Source organism: Hippoglossus hippoglossus, chromosome 16 (assembly GCF_009819705.1).
Source record: "Hippoglossus hippoglossus isolate fHipHip1 chromosome 16, fHipHip1.pri, whole genome shotgun sequence".
In the NCBI taxonomy this organism is placed as follows: domain Eukaryota; kingdom Metazoa; phylum Chordata; class Actinopteri; order Pleuronectiformes; family Pleuronectidae; genus Hippoglossus; species Hippoglossus hippoglossus.
In genome coordinates, this window is record NC_047166.1 from 5,369,673 (window position 1) to 5,387,509 (window position 17,837).

At 41.3% G+C, this 17,837-nt stretch overlaps 3 protein-coding genes across 3 annotated transcripts in view; 1 reads left to right on the top strand and 2 right to left on the bottom strand.

Annotated features, from left to right (window-relative positions):
• The window catches only part of LOC117777400 (hemicentin-1-like), a 1,765,934-nt gene that overhangs the window by 167,843 nt on the left and 1,580,254 nt on the right, over positions 1 to 17,837 (top strand). The window lies entirely within an intron of this gene.
• Positions 2,831 to 6,704, bottom strand: ethe1 (ETHE1 persulfide dioxygenase). Its single transcript, XM_034612240.1, has 7 exons — positions 6,334 to 6,704; positions 5,188 to 5,332; positions 4,498 to 4,646; positions 4,180 to 4,309; positions 3,920 to 4,009; positions 3,422 to 3,538; positions 2,831 to 3,270 (listed from the first exon to the last, which is right to left on the bottom strand). Exons 1-7 carry the CDS (start codon positions 6,532 to 6,534, stop codon positions 3,224 to 3,226), a joined length of 879 nt encoding a protein of 292 aa, XP_034468131.1. The 5' UTR covers positions 6,535 to 6,704; the 3' UTR covers positions 2,831 to 3,223.
• On the bottom strand, positions 7,749 to 16,384 carry LOC117777431 (transmembrane protease serine 6-like). The gene is made up of 9 exons (XM_034612221.1): positions 16,321 to 16,384; positions 12,513 to 12,605; positions 11,746 to 11,877; positions 11,351 to 11,516; positions 10,218 to 10,396; positions 9,644 to 9,739; positions 8,858 to 9,000; positions 8,586 to 8,741; positions 7,749 to 7,834 (listed from the first exon to the last, which is right to left on the bottom strand). The coding sequence occupies exons 1-9, from the start codon at positions 16,352 to 16,354 to the stop codon at positions 7,784 to 7,786; spliced, it is 1,050 nt and encodes a 349-aa protein (XP_034468112.1). The 5' UTR covers positions 16,355 to 16,384; the 3' UTR covers positions 7,749 to 7,783.

Here is a 17,837-nt window from a genome sequence, read left to right on the forward strand (position 1 = left end):
CGTCAGAATCAGTTCCGGCAAGTTGAAGAGTAAAGCTGAATCAGTGAAAACGACTCAGAAGTCTTTAGAAACCAAAGTTTATCTCCAATATTCAGCAGGAAACGTTTAAAATATGAAGAATTCTAAACAAAGTTTGGTGGGATTTGTTACAGCAGCAGCTTCTCTGGTTCAGGAAGCCGGGGATCATGGGTAGTATCCACGGTTCAGTTGTGTTTCAGTGGGACGACACAGGTCAAAAGAAAAAAATCACTTAATTGCTCAGACGCAGAGCCCGACAAAATGAATCACCATCATGTGGCTGCAGGGGGCGCTGCTGCTCATTAAAAGTTACACCGTGTTGCTTTAAGAACACCAAAGTCTTCCACTTCTTATTAACAATCGCGAGAGCTAAAGATGTCTTCCGCAACTCAGAAGTGTTACCACCTGGCTCAAGGCTGAGCCGAGAAGTCACCACTTAGTACACAGTAGTGAGTTAAACACTTAAAGTCTCCACAGGAGTATTTTATTCAGGGTCTGTTTGGCTGCTCTTCACTCTGAGGGCTTTATCACCCTGACCGGCCTCTTTACAGCTCTCTGTGAATGAGCCGATAGTGTAATAGATTCTTTCCACTGACATGTGGCCGGTGTGAGAGAATAGGCAGCAGGTTGACGGTGGCACGGTGTGAGTGGGCAGAGGGAGAGGGCCTGAAAGAGGCCTGGCAGATGGGGGGACACAGACTTGGTGTGAGGACAGCTGGCACCTTCGCTTTCTCAGCAGCACAACAGCATCAGGAGAATAGAGCCATTTTAACGTTTGAGACGACTGTGAAGCAACATATCTTCCGCTCAATGGTGACAACGCTCACAAACGCACACGCCTCCTGTTTGGAGGGGAAAAAAACAATGAAGGTGTCTGTTGGCGCGTACACATGAGGCAGAGGGGTTGTCCAAAAATGTTGTTTATCGCAAATGCAGACGGAGACAGCTGGTAGATGTTATGTATGTGGGGGGTTTACAGTATTAACTTGCATATGAGCAGCCAACACCCGCCAACAGAAAACCTTTTCTTTCACCCTCTCCACTATTCTTAAACCAGGTCTTCTATAATAACAACGTTTCTGTGCATCTTTGGACCAAGTTCAAACTTCGCAGGCATTCCACCACGACTGAAACATGAAAGATATCCATGTAATGATACCACACAGACAATAAGGAGGAGATCATTCACATTACATGCAGCAGGTGTGTGGGGACAATATGAGACTTTCACCAACAGAGATTCACGGATCCAATTTCTTTCTTCACAAGATACATCTGCTATTATTACAGATCTTACAATAGTGCTCTGTCAAAACGTTGATAGCTCACTGTGTAAAACTCGTTAAAATAAGGTAACACAAAGTGAAGGATGGCTGCTTTAACAACCATTCAATTAATGCAAATGAAACAGACTGGTTGTCATGGCAGTGACAACATAACGTGGATCTTTCACCGAATGTAAAATACCAGATCTGATGCATGAAGTCAAAATCAGTGTGACCTGGCAAATCAATCGTTTTATTAATGAACGGTTAAGACCAACAGTACACTGGAGTATTTGGAACATACTGAAGAAAGAAAGAGAGATTTCGAGATTGAAGTCACAACATTACAGGAATTAAGTCATAATATTACGAGAATGAAGAGACTATTTCCTCCAAGTCCGTGTGGTTCTTTCCTCAGAATATCGGGGGACATCCTGACTTTTGGTTTGCTGGTGTAGGTCAACCCCAAAAAGCTGGGTCCTACTGCATCTCTTCTGTTAGTCACTCAACTAGCTGCTACATTTCCACATCCTTCAAACTCCACAACAACAGTTTGTAATTTGGGCTTTTGTTATTTGTAGCCTTCACACGGAAGACGTTCTTTCAGAGAGCTCCCTCCTTAGCCACGGAGGAAACTGTACTGCAGCTCGCTTTTAGATATTTTCATGTAATTATTGTATGTTTCTATATTATTTGTCTGTTTTCAAAGTTTATATTTTTACCTCATTATGCTCTTTACGCTTGGTTTTGTATTCTTAGCTTCTCTCTAGGCTTGTTTTACTATTGTTTTGAGTTGTACTCCCCATGTTAAATAAACTGAACTTCATGTGCACAGGTTGGTGGAGCACTGCTTTAAATCCCAGCAGGGGTGAAAGATCGGAGGAGGATGATCCATTAGAAACAGCTCAGTAGTTATATTTTGTAACTGACCCCTGGAGCTCATCAGTCACATACTCTTGCACAGCTTACTGTCGCATGTGCAGGTTTCTCTGGAAGAGGCATGTGGCCAACACTCCCTCACAAACCCGTCTTACTGGTTGATGAGCTGCTTGACGTCGGCAGACAGCAGCACACACGGGGCATTTGTAAATCTGGGTGCTGATTTTACTGCGTTGATACTTTTTCATGTTTGCGGAGATAATGATACACATTTAAAAAGACGCCCCCCCCCCCCCCATCTACAGATGAGAGTTGAGAGCACAAACACAAGGTCGAAACCTGGCCCTCAGTGTTTCTGAATGCAAATAGTGTAGTTTCATTTTCCTGCTATGCAAAAACGCTGTGGTTTGCAGCCGGTGGTGTGTGTGAGTGTGAGTGTGAGTGTGAGAGTGAGAGTGAGAGAGAGAGAGAGAGAGAGAGAGAGAGAGAGAGAGAGAGAGAGGCCTTGGCTAAAGGAATCACTGAAAAAGGCCAAGTGTAAGAACTCAATTGTCCCAGTTAAGCATTCGTGAAAACCAAACCTTGAATGGAACATTTCTTTGAGCGATGCCCCTCGTAAGAAATTCCTCCCCAAACACAGCTGAATAAAGAGAACACGCACATTTATATTAGATCCAACAGAAATTTAATAGTGGTTCCTCCTCGTCTGTAGATTTGTAGGATTCGTTTCAAACTGAATTTATGGCATTTTGATTGTATGAGTACGAGTGTGATCACAATGTCAGTAGCTGCACTCCAGATGAGGTGCAGAGAATCTTCCTCTAATCGGAGGCTCTGTGTGATTCCAGCTTTAGCGTTCGTTAAAAGACAGATTTAGTCAATTTACTATATTAGCAATAGCTCTTAAAATATATATCTTTACTTTTATATACATAGACACAAAATAAAGCACTTTATGGTCATATTTTGGTTACTCCTGCTAAATACAGATCTGTAAATTGTTATTGCTTTGCTATGATGTAGATGATTTGATAAAAAAAAAACTGCCGTTTACAGCACATTCAAAGTTCATGTAAACCACAAACCAGATTAGCAGGAACTGCAATATCTGCAAAGGAAGAAAACAAAAAACTGTATTCAGAGGGAGTGTGGCTACAAGCAAGAAATAAATTGTTTCTGTGTCAGCCTGTGCAATGGAACTAAGTTTACCAGCGGAAGGTAAATTGTGGTTTTACTGTCTGAGAAATAGCTTTTGATACCTATTTTTGCAGGATGGCGGAGATTCAGGTTGTTCATGATGTTCACAAACTCCTCCAGGTTCTTGGTCAAGCGTGGGTTAAACTTTCGCTCCTCACCGACTGTAGATACCGTCTGACCTGATAATACACAGAGAAACACACAGTTTCATATGTTGTCGACAGCCGATTTGTGGCTGTGATGTTTACCAGATGTTGAACCACACTGATCGGTCAAATGACATATCGGTTTCAGAAAGTGTGGAGAAATCACATGGTGCTGGCAGACATGCAGAGAAGTGATGCATTGTACAAACTGTACTTCTTGACAGATGGCATATGCACTGAAATACACAATCAGTAATCGGTAAAATCTTCAGTCAAACTTCAGTGCATGTCCGAGAGCAGCTATAGTTACTATGGGTGGGATGTTGCTGTCAGTGGCATACATTTGCACCAGTGTTCACACCAGTAGCTCTGAGATAGGACATAAACATTTAGATGTGTGGGTTAACAGCCAACCTAAGTAGTCGTGTGCTGGGTAGACGAGGCACTGGTCAGGCAGGGTGAAGATCTTCTGATGGATGGACTCGTAGAGCCTCTCAGGGCTGCCTGAATCAGAGAGAGAACCTTTAGCAAAGGCAACACACTGCAACACACTAATGCAATGCTGCCCTCTTGTGTTCATCTAGCAATACTGTAAAATGCTTAAAACATAGTGTGAGGACAATAAAAGAAAAGCAAGGTATTTGATATGAGACAGTAGAGGTGAATATTTCTACCCTGCTGGAAGTCAGTCCTGCCACAGCCTCTGATGAGGAGAGTGTCCCCGGTGAATGCCATGCTCTGATCCTCCAACACAAGCGTCATGCAGCCATCAGTGTGTCCGGGTGTCTCTCTCACTGTCAGATACTAACGGGGAGAAGAGACAAAGACCAACTCAAGGCATGAAAAAAGAAGTTCAGCGTTATGTGGCACAGATGACGAGTCTCGTTTGTCACCACAGTGATAGATCTGAACATAAGCAGTCGTTCTCTCTAAAGAAAGTGTTGTATGGTTTGATGTTATGTAGTGAAAGGCGTTACATCTGTTCTTCTTACATGTTTTCCAAAGGGGATCGTGTCTCCTTCTGACAGGTGAATATCTGCGGTAGCACCACTGAATTTGGAGATGGCGCTCCTCAGGCCCACCAGTCTCTTCTTCATCAGGCCCGTGCTTGTGATGTGGTCCGCATGGCAGTGGGTGTTTACTATCAGATAAGGAAGGCACTCAAGTTCACCACAGAGTCAGCAAATATATTTACCTCATACCACATACAATATTACCATTTGTGTTGTTTTTATAATATGCATTACATTGTAATAAAATAATTTTAATATTTGATATTTGAGCTTATAGTTGCAACTGTTGAGAAACGGATGAATATTTCACATTATGTATTCTTACAAGTCTTAAAACATGAGTAACCAACAATATACAGGTTAGAGTGAGGTTTCACATAAACAAATAGGATGTACGTGTTAGTTTACTCCAATCCTATTATAATCAGGGTTATAACAATATCTCCAGGGCAAACTGGAAGTAGCGACATAAAACTGAGAAGTTAGCCCAAAGCTGTTTGTTGCATTACGAGGGCTAAATTAATCTTAGTATATTGAATTGGACAGTGTGCAAATTGCTAAAGACTGAACTGGAAGTGTATTTTCAGAGATGCTATTAATATTCACTGTCCCTGTCAAATAAAGTACTAAAGTAAAGTCATCACAGCTCAGTCCCAGTTGGACAGTCACCTGCCACTTTCAAGTCCAGCCCCAGTTCACGTATGAGCTTCAGGTCCCTGTCGATGGTCTCCAGGACGGGGTCGATGACGACAGCCTCCTTGGTTTCAGCGTCTGCGAGCAGGTAGGTGTAGGTGCTGCTCTCCGACTCAAACAGCTGAAAAGAAGAATAAAAACTGTTGAGGGCACAGGAATGACTCAGCGATTAATTACAAACACTTGGTAGAGATGTCTGATGTCAGATGGTAGTGATGATGACAACGCAACTGACAGTTGATTTGTGTAAGTCTTGATTTAACTGAGTCATACACATACATTTGTTGAGCCCCAACAGAGGAAGGCTGTTGGCGTCGCAGCTCAATGATTTCATGTTGAACATTGTCATGGCTTAAGAAATAAGTTTCAGTTCCTCTTGTGTAATTTTCATGTCCCGACACCTCTCACCGAATGCCTGAAGGAGTTTTGCCCTCTCACTTACATGACAAAGCAAAGGTGTGTTTGTTTTATTGACAATTTATGTATTTATGTATTGTCTCTTGAGCTGTATATGTCCCAGACACCTGAGGTCGTTCACTCTTGTATTATATAATGAAATTGTTCTACTGCTGTTGTAGCAAATTATATTGTGATGATATATTTTATTATTGTTTTATTGCCCAGGCCTCAGAGGTTCTGTAAAATGCTTGGAACAACCCGTACAACAAATACTTATGGATATAATATAGATTCTGAAGTGGGTTTAGCAATATAAATATATTACCAATATAAGATACATACATATCTGATCAACACACCTACACTATGTTGAAGCTTAGATGCAAAGTCTTTGTGGAAACTTCTGGAAATACACCTGAATATTGCAGTAAGTTTCCGACCATTTAAAACTTCTAACACTACTCACAAATAGAATTTAGCTCAATGTAAACAAACCACAACACCGGTCTGTGATTGTTAAGCTAACACACCTAGCTAAGTCCCTGCAAAATGCTGCTAACATTAGTTACATTGCTGCTGCTAACACCACCTTGCTAACTTCCTGCTAACTTCTGCTAACTCCACATAACTAACTTCCTGCTAACGTTAGCTGCATTGCTGCTCCGTATTGAACCTCGCATCTTAACTGGAGCACAACAGCAACATGTCTCATCATGAACCGACCTGTCTGAAGAGCGGTGCTCCGGTCCGAGCCATCCTGGTGCAGTACCGTCTGGTGGAAGCTGCCAGCGGCTCGAGGCCAGCACCCACGCCGGATCGGAGGCGCCTGCTCTGGGCTGCAGCGCGACTCGAGCCCTCGGTGTTGAGGCGAAGCGTGAGAGACAAAAGCCGCAGAACCGGTTTCACTCTGATGACCGAGCACATGACGGTTTATTCTCCGCACTGTTGTCTCCGGAGGAACCAAGTGATCTGACAGCCAGCAGCCACACGCACGGATCTGTTGTGAAGCCGCGAGCAGCAAATGTTTAACCGGGGTTTAGTGTCGCCTGGAGGCGGAACTCTCACCTGCTGTGAACTTCGGGACTGCACCGGAGTCACGGTCACTTCACTGCGGCTGTAACTGCAGCGGGACCAGCCTCTGTTTGTGTTGTTGAGCAACAACACGAGTTTCACTCCAGCAGAGCAGACAACTCCCTCCATGATCAGTGTGTTTACAGCGTGCCCACTCCCACTGGTGTGTGTGAGCGTGCACGAGCATCAGCTGTGCGCGACCATGTGACTGACAGACAGACAGACACACACACACACACACACACACACACACACACACACACACACACACACACAGACAGACAGACACACACACACAGAGACAGACAGACAGACAGACAGACACACACACACACAGACAGACACACAGACAGACACACACAGACAGACAGACACACACACACAGAGACAGACAGACAGACAGACACACACACACACACACACACAGAGAGACAGAGGCAGACAGACAGACAGACACACACACACACACACACACACACACACACACACTCGTGTCCAGCTGCCTACGTGACTACTGTCATATACTGTATCAGACTTAGTGACTCAACCCACACCAAACATCTGTCACCTGACATGTGTACTAACTTTCTGTGTTAATGATTAAGTAAAAGTCAAATTAAAAACAATGTCAATTTAATCATCATAAAAAAAAGGTAGATAGATTGGTAGGTAGGTAGGTATATAGGTGTAGGTAGGTAGACAGATAGATAGATAGACAGATAGACAGATAGATAGATAGATAGATAGATAGATAGATAGATAGATAGACAGATAGATAGATAGATAGATAGATAGATAGATAGATAGATAGATAGATAGATAGATAGATATATTTAAAATGTTATTGATTAATCATTTTAAGCACAAATTACAATCCTTTCCCACCTTCTGTTTTGGTCAACACAACACTTGTTTCTCTGACTGATGCTCACGCGACAATTAGAATATTCTCCCTTATGCTTCAGGAAATAATGATGAGAATGTGTCACTATTTTCTTAATAGACTGAACAAATGAGATCCTGTCATAAAAGACTTTTATAAGAAAGAAGACAAACAAGCAGACATGGTTGATTCACATCTTTATTGTCACTTGTCTCCGTTTCAAGTGTTGGTGATGGCTGTGGTTGTTTCCTCCAGTTCCTCTGGTTTGTCCTGCGGCAAAAAAAAGAAAAATGCAAACTTTGACAAATGATTTAATTTTTTTATATTTCCATAAAGAAAATGTATTTGAATGTTTTGTTAGAGTGCCAATAGAACATGCACATTATAAAGTTTCAGTCCGCTTTCCTGTCTGTACAACAAATAACTTTGAGTTCATCGTACCTTGAGTGTATTTACTCTCTTTACTTCTATTATTTACAAAGCAGTTATTGTGGCACTCACTTGAGCATATTGGTTTATTGAAGTGTGAGCATTGTGGTGATAAAACCTGGGTTATAGATAATATTGTACTTTCTCACTTTTGTAGACTTGTTTCCTTTTCATTTATCGGAGCACATATAACAGATCAAATTGTTAGTACATAGCCCCAAAAAATAAAGCGGCGACTTTGACACAACCCGTTAATCAGCGGGTGCTTTTATGTTTCTATTCAACTATTGACAACAAATTAAAATTATTTAACACATCTATAACCAAACCATAAAGTCACTCAACAGAGTAAAACTGAAATGATTAATTATTTAATCAATTAGTTGCTTTACACAATAAACAATCAATTAAAGGTTTGGGGGATTTTATTCCAAGCAAAAACGTTTCAAGTTTTTCTCAGTTTTATATCATCATACACTCAATATGTTGTTAAGCACAACGAGACATGGGAAGACAATCACCTTGGACTCATGATATATTCATAAAGGGAAAGACACACAGGGTTGTTCAGGGATATAACTTGATACACTACCTCTATATATCTTTCAACCCAGCTGATCAGCTGCGTTACTCGACTGTAGACGCCTGGTTTGTTTCTCCGTCCGCAGCCCTCTCCCCAACTCACCACCCCTGCCAGCCTCCACTCCCCACTGGCTGTCTCACACACCAGGGGTCCCCCACTGTCCCCCTTAAAACACCAACAAACCATTTAAGGAAACCGTGGCAAGATTGAATCTATTGCAAAATATATGTATATTATAATAAAGCTGTGTTACTGAGGTTATTTGACAGTGGGTGTATAACCTGGCAGGAGTCCACCCCTCCGTCCATTGTGCCAGCACAAATCATCCGGGGGGTCAGGAAGACGCCGTAGACGCTGGGCTGGGAGCAGACAGACTGAGCAATCACCTTGACCTGCGCCTGCCTCAGCTCGTCTGCAACAAAGCCTGAAAAAAGAGTAAAATAAGCTGTAACAGTGATGTCAGAGTGTGACTCAAAGACGGCAGCTGACAGGTGCACCGTGTCCTCGCAAAGAAGAAGAAGGAGCTGCTCCTGGCCTTGCAGCTGCAGGGGGCACCTTCAGGTGACAGAATGAACTCTGCTTTTCACTTTGTGTCATGGTTTCAAGTTTCAAAATATGTTTCTCGAATATTTTCCTCTCAGAAATTCACATTTACAAGAAGGAAATTGTGTTTAAAAACTACCTCTATATGTCCAAAGAAGTTAGTCAATAGACGTGAAGGGGGCATGTGCAGACTGCAGGTGTTTCCTGTGCTAGTGGTCATCATAACATGTCTGTGAAAGGGTTGGTCTGTAAGATTTTATTTTTTTTAAATATGGAGTAAAGGGAGGGTGGTGGAATCTGACCTGTGTCAACAACACGCAGAACAAACCAACTGGATCGTGGCAGACTGACAATGTAGTGTTTTTAAAGATAAAGACTTGTGATGAATCATGTGACCATAAGATGCAGGGTTTAAACAGCAGTTGAGCACTTTAACATTAAGGTGGCACTGAAGAGGGGAGCGAAGACGCTGCTGTCAGGTACAGTTACTATGATCTGAGCGGATCTGTGTGGGTGCAACACACCTCCTTCATGAACGTATCCCCAGCCTGTGATCCAACAGGCCGCTCCAGGAGGAAAAGACTCACTCGGACGAGGTAAACACACCGGTCGCATCCCCCCTACAAACAACAATCAAACTGAAACATTACATTTATAAGCAAAGCAATAAGTGTTAATACACAAGTTCCACATGTGTCAGATATCTAACACATTTAATTCACATTTTTATAGCACATTTTGTCTTTTTGGTTTGAAAAGATTGTATATAGATATATATATATATACTGGGAAATGGCATAAAAGGGAAATTTATAATCCATAAACTGCATCTACACCAATGTTTTTAAAATACATATTTATATAAAACTGCATAGTCACTCATCTGTATACATGAGATCAAATTTTTTAAATTTGTTTCAAGGCAGTTTTTTTATATTTTGTGCTTTAAAAATATAAATGATGTTTCCAAACAAATAAACTCTTTGGCAACACGGTGACGGCAAAATATTAATAGCAGAATCAAACTCAAATCAAAAAACACAAACTCAAGAAACCACTGATTAATTTATCATGTTTTTTCCCAGGGCTGTTTCTCACCGCTCATGTCCATGTCAGTGATGGTGCGCAGCAGGCCCACGTCGTAGTCGTTGTTGTAGGTGTTGAAGCGGGGGTGGTAGAGGACCTGCAGTGCTCGGTAGCGTTTGCCCTGAGAGCCGTGAGCGATGCTGACCGTGTCCGCCACCACCAGCCAGTCAGCCACTTCCAGCATGTTGTTCCTGTGGAAACAGCAGCGTCACACAGACGTTCACTTCATGTCGACAGTGATGTTTTATTTTGTGAGATGCTGATTCTGTTTCTACTCTGATGATGTCTGGCAACTACTCTATAAATAAGTCTAAAAAGACACAAGCACATCTTTCTTTTTTTGTGCCGAGACAAAAAAAAAACTAACATCTGCCTGTGAAACTGTTGTTTACCCTTTTTAAATGTTAAATTTAATTATTATTAAAGGAGAAAATTGATTCCTCTCAAAGTTGCTCTTCATCAGAGGTGTGAACAAAAACACAGCCTGTGACACGAATAATCCATAAATGTATCAACTGTGCAATTAAAAAACTGCTGAATGAAGGCAAGTATATCAGTTCATCCATCTTCTCGTGGTTTAAAATGGATTTGTTTTTGCTTCAGAGCCTCAAAATACTTAATGAGACGCTTAATTGTTGAAGTGGTGCTCAAAATGTCTGAGTGATTTCCCCAAATCCTGATTAAACGCTCATCAGTGTCTCTGCAGAAGATTCTCATGAGTGATCTTCAACAAACCCAAAACTGTCCTCACGGGATTAGTGAAATGACTTCAGCTTGTTTTTCGACCTGCTCTTGACCTGCACCTGATTAGAGCAGAAGATGGAATCAGCCTGGACTCGCATCTGCATTTGTTTGTCTGTTTGCAGGATTATGCAACAATTACACAACCGATTTCCTTAAAAGTTTGTGGAGGGGTGGAACATGACCCAATGAAGAAGACATTACATTTTGCTGCGAATTTGGATCAGGATTATTATCTCTTTATATTCTTTAAAATAAGATTAAATGAAATGTGGTGTTGGGCCTTAGCGGAGGTATGTGCTCTGCCCTTTGGTCTTGGTTCGTGTAACGCTGACCTCCTGAGTGTACTGCTGTTAGTTTTCTACTTTAACTCCTTACTTTCATCCCCCATGTCCACCTCTTACTCGACAAAGCAGTGAGCTGCAGTGATGACCCAGCGAGGGGAGATGATGGCCCCTCCACAGACGTGCTTCCCCCTCCAGTGCAAGCTGACCTGCCAGCCCCACCTGCCGCTGGCTGCCAACGTCCCCCCAACAATTCGTCGGCCATCATTGGCTAGAGCTGTGCATTCTGGAGGTGAGAGGATAGTTAACAAGATAAGAATTAAAATAATATGTGAATTAATGTGGTAATATTCCTGTTCCATGATAAGGCAATTAAAGTAATGGCAGGAAATAAAAAATTGATGGATCTGCAATCATTCTATCTGAGATTAGATAATCAGTGAATAAAAATGACAGATTAATATTACAATATTTAACAGCCCTGCACATTAATGAGTGTAATTTAAATGTTTTACCTGCTGTGATGTTTTCTGTCTGGTTCACAGGATTCTTGGACAGAAAAGACAACGGAGTTGGGACACTGCAGTTCCCTTTTGCACCACAGGGGAGAGAAGCTTCACCGTCAGAGGGGAACAACAGGAACTTCACTGAAAGGAAGAGAAGAGGAATAAAAAAGTGGGAAAGTTAACTTATAACAATAAAAAAAATCACATAAAGTAAAAATCTCAACTCTATAAAAACTCCCCATAACATTTAATGTCCTCATTCTTGAAATAACTGAAATGTCGGTGGTGTATGTTAAATAATTTTGACCCCACCGCATTTAATTTAGTTATTATGTTTACATTCAGCTGAACACTTCATATTAAATGTTCAAATCTAAGTCAGACATTCTTGTTAGTTGATTTTAATTTGGTCCTAATATTAATTCTCACTGACGTATTATTAGAAGTTCAGTCGGTGCCAAATCTAAATAATATGAACTAAAAGTAGTTTGATTTTTTTATAAGAGTATTGTTCAGATAATACACAAATTAAACTTTTAGATTTTTGTAAAAATACTGTGCATATCCTGTAGGTTCTTGGAAATACTATAAACCTTCTGTCCATTTGTAATAGGTAACCATGGTAACCACATGCCAAGATGAGACAATACTGTTTTCATCTCCTGAATTAAATGTTCTAATGGAGGATCAACAGCACTTTCTTAATTGCATCAATCCATTGGAACCTGCATGTATATTAAACCTGAGCACTAATGGAGAGCGGTACAGCTGCTCACCCAATAAAGCAGAGCTGATGATGGGGATGATGATGAGAGGGAAGCTCACGATCAGTAACACGTCACGAGATGAACACGCTTGAGACGCTGCATCTGCAAAACAGAAAGACAGAACAACTGAATAAATAAATCTGCAGGACAGCTCATCCTCTTCCTTAGATTTGAGGCTCAGGATGAGACTGCACCAGCTGTTCATGAACCAGATTGTGTGTAAATTCCTTTTAAATTCCTGATAACTAGCAGCAACATTCAAAAATACTTTAAAGATTTAAATATGGTTGTATTAAAGAATAATGATGAGTCAGCTCAGTTGGGGTCATATGTTTCAGCTGTAGAACATAAACCTGGTTGTTTCCGGCTCTAAATATGTAAGAGAATCTCATGCAGGTAACAGTGATTGATATATTTTCACACAGTGTAGTAAAACCTTAAAGTTTACAAAAAACTTTTTAACAATGATCTGCTGCACACAGCTCCAGATGTTCAGCATCAACATACAAAGCAATAACTTTTTGCCGTCACCTTTTGAGCTGATCTGGTGAATTTGTTGGAGAACATTTTTACTTTTTTATAACCAGCTGTCGAACATTCATTCCCTTTCAGCTCCCTCTCTGATGTATTGCTTTTTTTCCACCAGCTCCTGAGAGAAATATCTGGCTCCTCTGCTAAATGCTTCATTGTATTCACCAGAATACTATAGATGGTGAATAGATTCTATAGTCTCTAAGTGCTTTTCTGCAGTTTGGTGCAGTGGGTTTTTCGGGCTTTTACTGATGAAAACGGACAAAAGGACGGAAACAACAAGAATCCTGCATAAAGCAAAGAGAGAGATACAGATTCAGGTCACAACTCTCCCACATTGTTGCATAAATGTAATATATATATATATATATATATATATATATATATATACTACATGGAATAAAATATTAAATATTATAGCTTATTAATTTATAATTTTGAACAGTTCATGCTCATAGAAACAAGAACACATATAAGCAAAATTGCTTAAAATATTTAGATACACAGAACAAAATTAATTTGCAATGCACAACATATGCCAGACATATGTAATTTCTTAAAAGAGACGAAGCTGTTCAGATTGTTGTTTATTAATATGGGGGTAAGATGTAAAGATTTTTGAGCTGACACCATTTAAAGCTAAAGTTTAAAGCAGGCTCACTTGGAGTCCATTTTGAGTGAGATTTAATATGGATCTTCGATCTATAGATCATATTTATGTCTTTGTGTGCCCAATAGATCCATCTAACCAGCAGACAAATTCCACCCACGGCAACACTTCACAGTCCAATTCCAAACCTGCAGAACTGCACACCATTAACCTCAGTGGCTCTGTGAAAAGCCTCAGGGCTCCGGTAAATGTTAAGGTGAGTGGAATGTGAACTCTGGGAGGTAATCACTGCTTCTAAGAGGAACTTTCTCTCGTAGAACCTTTATTACTTTCTTGCTACATGCTGTGACTCCCTAGTATACCATAATAACTTATACCAAACTAAAAAATGCATGAAAAAACTGTTTCCATCCATCCATCATGAATACCGCTTAGGCACAGGGCCGATATACAGAGACAAAAAAACATTATTTCACATCTATGGTCAATTTCGAGCGTCAGAGAAGAACCCACATGAACATGGGGAGAAACATGCAAACTCCAAACCGAACTGGGAATTGATCTGGGAACCGAGTGCTGCCCTAAATCCTGTTTCGTTGATTGAAAGTGAGCTTTGGCTGAAGCTGGGCCTCCTACGTGCCTGAAGATGAGGCCGATGATGGCTAAAACAAATGAGATGCTGTGAAATGTAGGAATTTACGTCTTCGTCAGGGAATCATGAATAGATACAAGATCAGATAAGGGAAGAAAAAAAGAGGGTAAGAACCAATCAACACGCAGCACAGTACTTTAGTTTACTCAATGGAGTGGGTGACAGATTGTTCCAATTTCATTTTTGACAGTAAAATGGCAGGGAAATATCCAAAGCTTCGCTAAAAGCTGAGCTGTCTGGATCTGAGGTAGATCATTGTCCAAATGGCTCACACTGTATTGGCAAAAAGCATCGTTTCCATGACAGACGACCCTCCTGGGGCGGAGAAAAGACCTCTGGGAAAAGACGAAACCAATTAGATAATCCACTTTTTTCCAGTTACGTAAATATGAGGCAGTTGAATCGATGGGTGGTGTGAGACATCCCAGCTTTTAAAAAGATATCACGACCAATAGCACAAAAGGCCACTTCGAGGTCGAGCAGCGGTAAAAGAGATCGAACACCAGCACACTCGTTCATTTCGGTGTGAGGCCATTAACCAGCTGCATCAGCCTCAGTGTTTTGGTGAAACTTTAAAAGTTATATCTATTTCTTCCGAGAGCTGATAAGAGACCATGTTATCAGGGAAGTCAGGTCAGAAAGAGGGAGCCGGCGTCGGGAGCATACAGTATGAATGGCTCTGCTCTTTCATAGAGTCAATAGATCAGGGCTGCTTTGTGAGGAGAGGCTGAAAAGAAATAACAGATACTTCCAAGAGTTCGGGAACAGGGAGGAAGTGTCAGTGATTTATCTTTTAAGAGAAAAAACGCCAGCGTGTGAAATGAAGCCGGACTGTGGGACGCTTTATCATCAGAATCTGGAGAGGAGACAGAGCAGAGGTGTCTTTAACGCCTTTGAAGAACTGCTGAGGAACAAAATCACAACATCAGGCGGTGGTGGAATCTCAGGGCCGAATCTTCACTGTTTATTAAAGCGACTGTAAAGGATAAAAGCTCTGTGTGTCATCACTTTAACAGACAGGAGCGGCCCGGGGGAACAGGGTGTACCGGCCTGAGTGTGCAGAGGAAGAGCCTGTGTGTGCATCATCTAAAACAGTCACATCTTTGACTTTATGATTTGGGAAAACTTTTTACGCTCAGGCTGTGCTTCGCTTGGCTGCTTCCACTCAGCTGTGCAAAAGTAAAGAATCAAATTAATTGGCAATCAGGGATGTTACGGAAGTGTCTTGCATTTTCTCGAGATAGCAGCTTTCATTTAGCCTGAGAATATTGAGGCGAACACGTCCTGCCTGTTGTTAAATTAGAGTTTGAGGCATTTAGAGATACCTGCATCTTTAAGCAATATAAATGATAAGTTTGGCGGCTTTGTACATCGCAGGAAGGACTTTGGGATTGTTCAGGCGGAAAGATTTTGAGATATGTCGTTAACTGAGAGAAGTGGCGAAGTGAATGCAATACGATTCTGTAAGATGTAGCTGCCGGTGATTGCTTTCTGATTTAAAAAGCAACATGGAGAAAGAAAGCAGCAGTAATCAAAGTGAAAAGCGTCTCTCTGACCTGGTGTCAGGTCTTAGAATGAAGTCATTTATCTGGACTGAACTGGGCTGTTGGATGTTTCGCTGCCACCTTAAAGGCACAAAGTGAATATATCATGGACTAGCTCTCTTAAACCTCCAGAAACAAATACCTGCACATAGTTTTATATGATTTGACAATTATGAGCTTATTCTTTCAGTCAGTATCAATCATTGCCCATCACGTTAATCAGGGAAACCTTCCTTAAAAGAAACGTGTCAATAAAGATGTATACAAAAAGTAATGATCTGTGGAGGTTTAAGCCTTTGGACCAGGCTAACAGTTTCCCCCTGTTTCCAGTCTTTAAGCTAAGCTAAGCTAACCAGCTACTGGCTCCTGCTTTATACTGAACAGGAAGACGGGGGTATCAGTCTTTTTATCATCAAAAAATCTAAATAAGAGTACATCCCAAACTCCTCTTTGAACCATCACCCTTGATGATAACCGTACCTGGCTCTTCCTCAGGGAGATCCTTGGGTAACATGAGACCGACGGATCCCTCCTCCAGTGGTCCCCCATCTGACGGCTTCCTCTGCGGGGCTTCCAGGGGACTTTCCCTACAAGGGACTGGTGACGTCAGGGTTTTCAGATCTGGGGTCTCTGAGTTAACAGAGGATGAGGATTCTGCAGGTTGAGACTCAGGTTGAGAAAAGGATGGAAGCTCTGGATTAAAGTTTCCATTAGTTGTGGGATTAGAGTGGGGCAGGAGTGTGAGGACTGTAGAAGGGACCAGGGATGAAATGCTCAATACTTCATGACTGGTCGGACTTTGGAAGGATGTTGATGACCAGAGCTCTGGGGACGGAAAGATCGACGGAACAACAGGCGGCTGTGCAACAGGAGTGCTGGGGCTACCGGTGTGCACCTGGAAATCCATGCTTGTAAAGTCGCTGGTGGAAGTCGTGAAGTGTAGAGGAGTGTCTTTACAGTCGGCATTGACTGCACACGTTTCTGTCAGGGTGTCAACTGGGTTTCAGACATCTGAGAAATGGAAGATACCTGAATCCTGCAGAAGAGACAAAGGCCTCAGGCAAACATGAGCTTGGAAAAATGCATCAGTGAATAATTTAGATATTCTGCATCTCACATAAGATACAACAAATCAAATATGTCCTTTATAACAGTATTTTATTCTTTTGCAATTCTTAAAAAAAAGAAGTTTTTTTACAAATGGACAAATTATGAGATGGAATTAAACTGATTTCCCCTGAAGCCCAAAGAGATTGGATTTACTAGAACATCACATCTTTTTCAATCATTGCTGAAAACATATTTTCATAGGAAAGCGTTTCACTACCTGATTGTCAACTGGTTTTAACGGCGCTTGTTTTAGTTTTATTATTTTATCCGTCTGTTCTTATTGTTTGTCTTGTTCTGAGTTGTTCTGATCCAATGTATTTTGTAAAGCACTTTGTAATCTTGTGCTATAGAATTACAGTTTTACTATCAATACCATTATGCAATGAAATTAAAAGAATGATTTAAATAACATCCAAATATGAGCTTATATGTATAATTCATCAGTAAATGCAGAATGAAGCCACAGACAGAACCAACTCAAAATTAGTTTTAACCTCCATTGATGACTAATAATTAATATCTGTGATTGAACAAAGGTTGTTTTCAGAATATATCACCTTCACATCAGTGCACCTTTTTCCCCGACTCTGAATATTTCCTCAGTCGTGCAGGTTCCCGAGTGTCGACCTCATCTGCATGTATGTGATTATTCATCCGAGTCCGTCTCCTCCACTTATTAAACCGGCTCGTACCACAGCAGGGTCGGGAAATGCATCACTGCCGCTCCGTCAGATTCTGAAGATGCTCGCTCTGGTGCATCTGTAACCGAGATGTATCTGCGCCCGTTAATGTGAATCCATCCAGATTCCCTCTTCTGCCCCCGTCTCCTCAGTCTCCACTTAATCCTTTCATCGCGTCACACCCTTCAGCAATCGCTCTTCTTCTCC

What these genes read in the sequence shown, in the direction of transcription:
- ethe1 (XM_034612240.1), bottom strand. Translation starts at nt 6,534, where the DNA reads ATGTGCTCGGTCATCAGAGTGAAACCGGTTCTGCGGCTTTTGTCTCTC. An exon ending in CGATCCCCTTTGGAAAACAT is followed by an intron (nt 4,310 to 4,497) that starts GTAAGAAGAACA and finishes TCTCCCCGTTAG; the next exon opens with TATCTGACAGTGAGAGAGAC. An exon ending in CCCAGCACACGACTACTTAG is followed by an intron (nt 3,539 to 3,919) that starts GTTGGCTGTTAA and finishes GTGTATTATCAG; the next exon opens with GTCAGACGGTATCTACAGTC.
- LOC117777431 (XM_034612221.1), bottom strand. Translation starts at nt 16,354, where the DNA reads ATGTTACCCAAGGATCTCCCTGAGGAAGAGCCAG. An exon ending in TCTCCCTGAGGAAGAGCCAG is followed by an intron (nt 12,606 to 16,320) that starts GTACGGTTATCA and finishes TCTGTTTTGCAG; the next exon opens with ATGCAGCGTCTCAAGCGTGT. An exon ending in GAGGGGTGGACTCCTGCCAG is followed by an intron (nt 8,742 to 8,857) that starts GTTATACACCCA and finishes TGGTGTTTTAAG; the next exon opens with GGGGACAGTGGGGGACCCCT.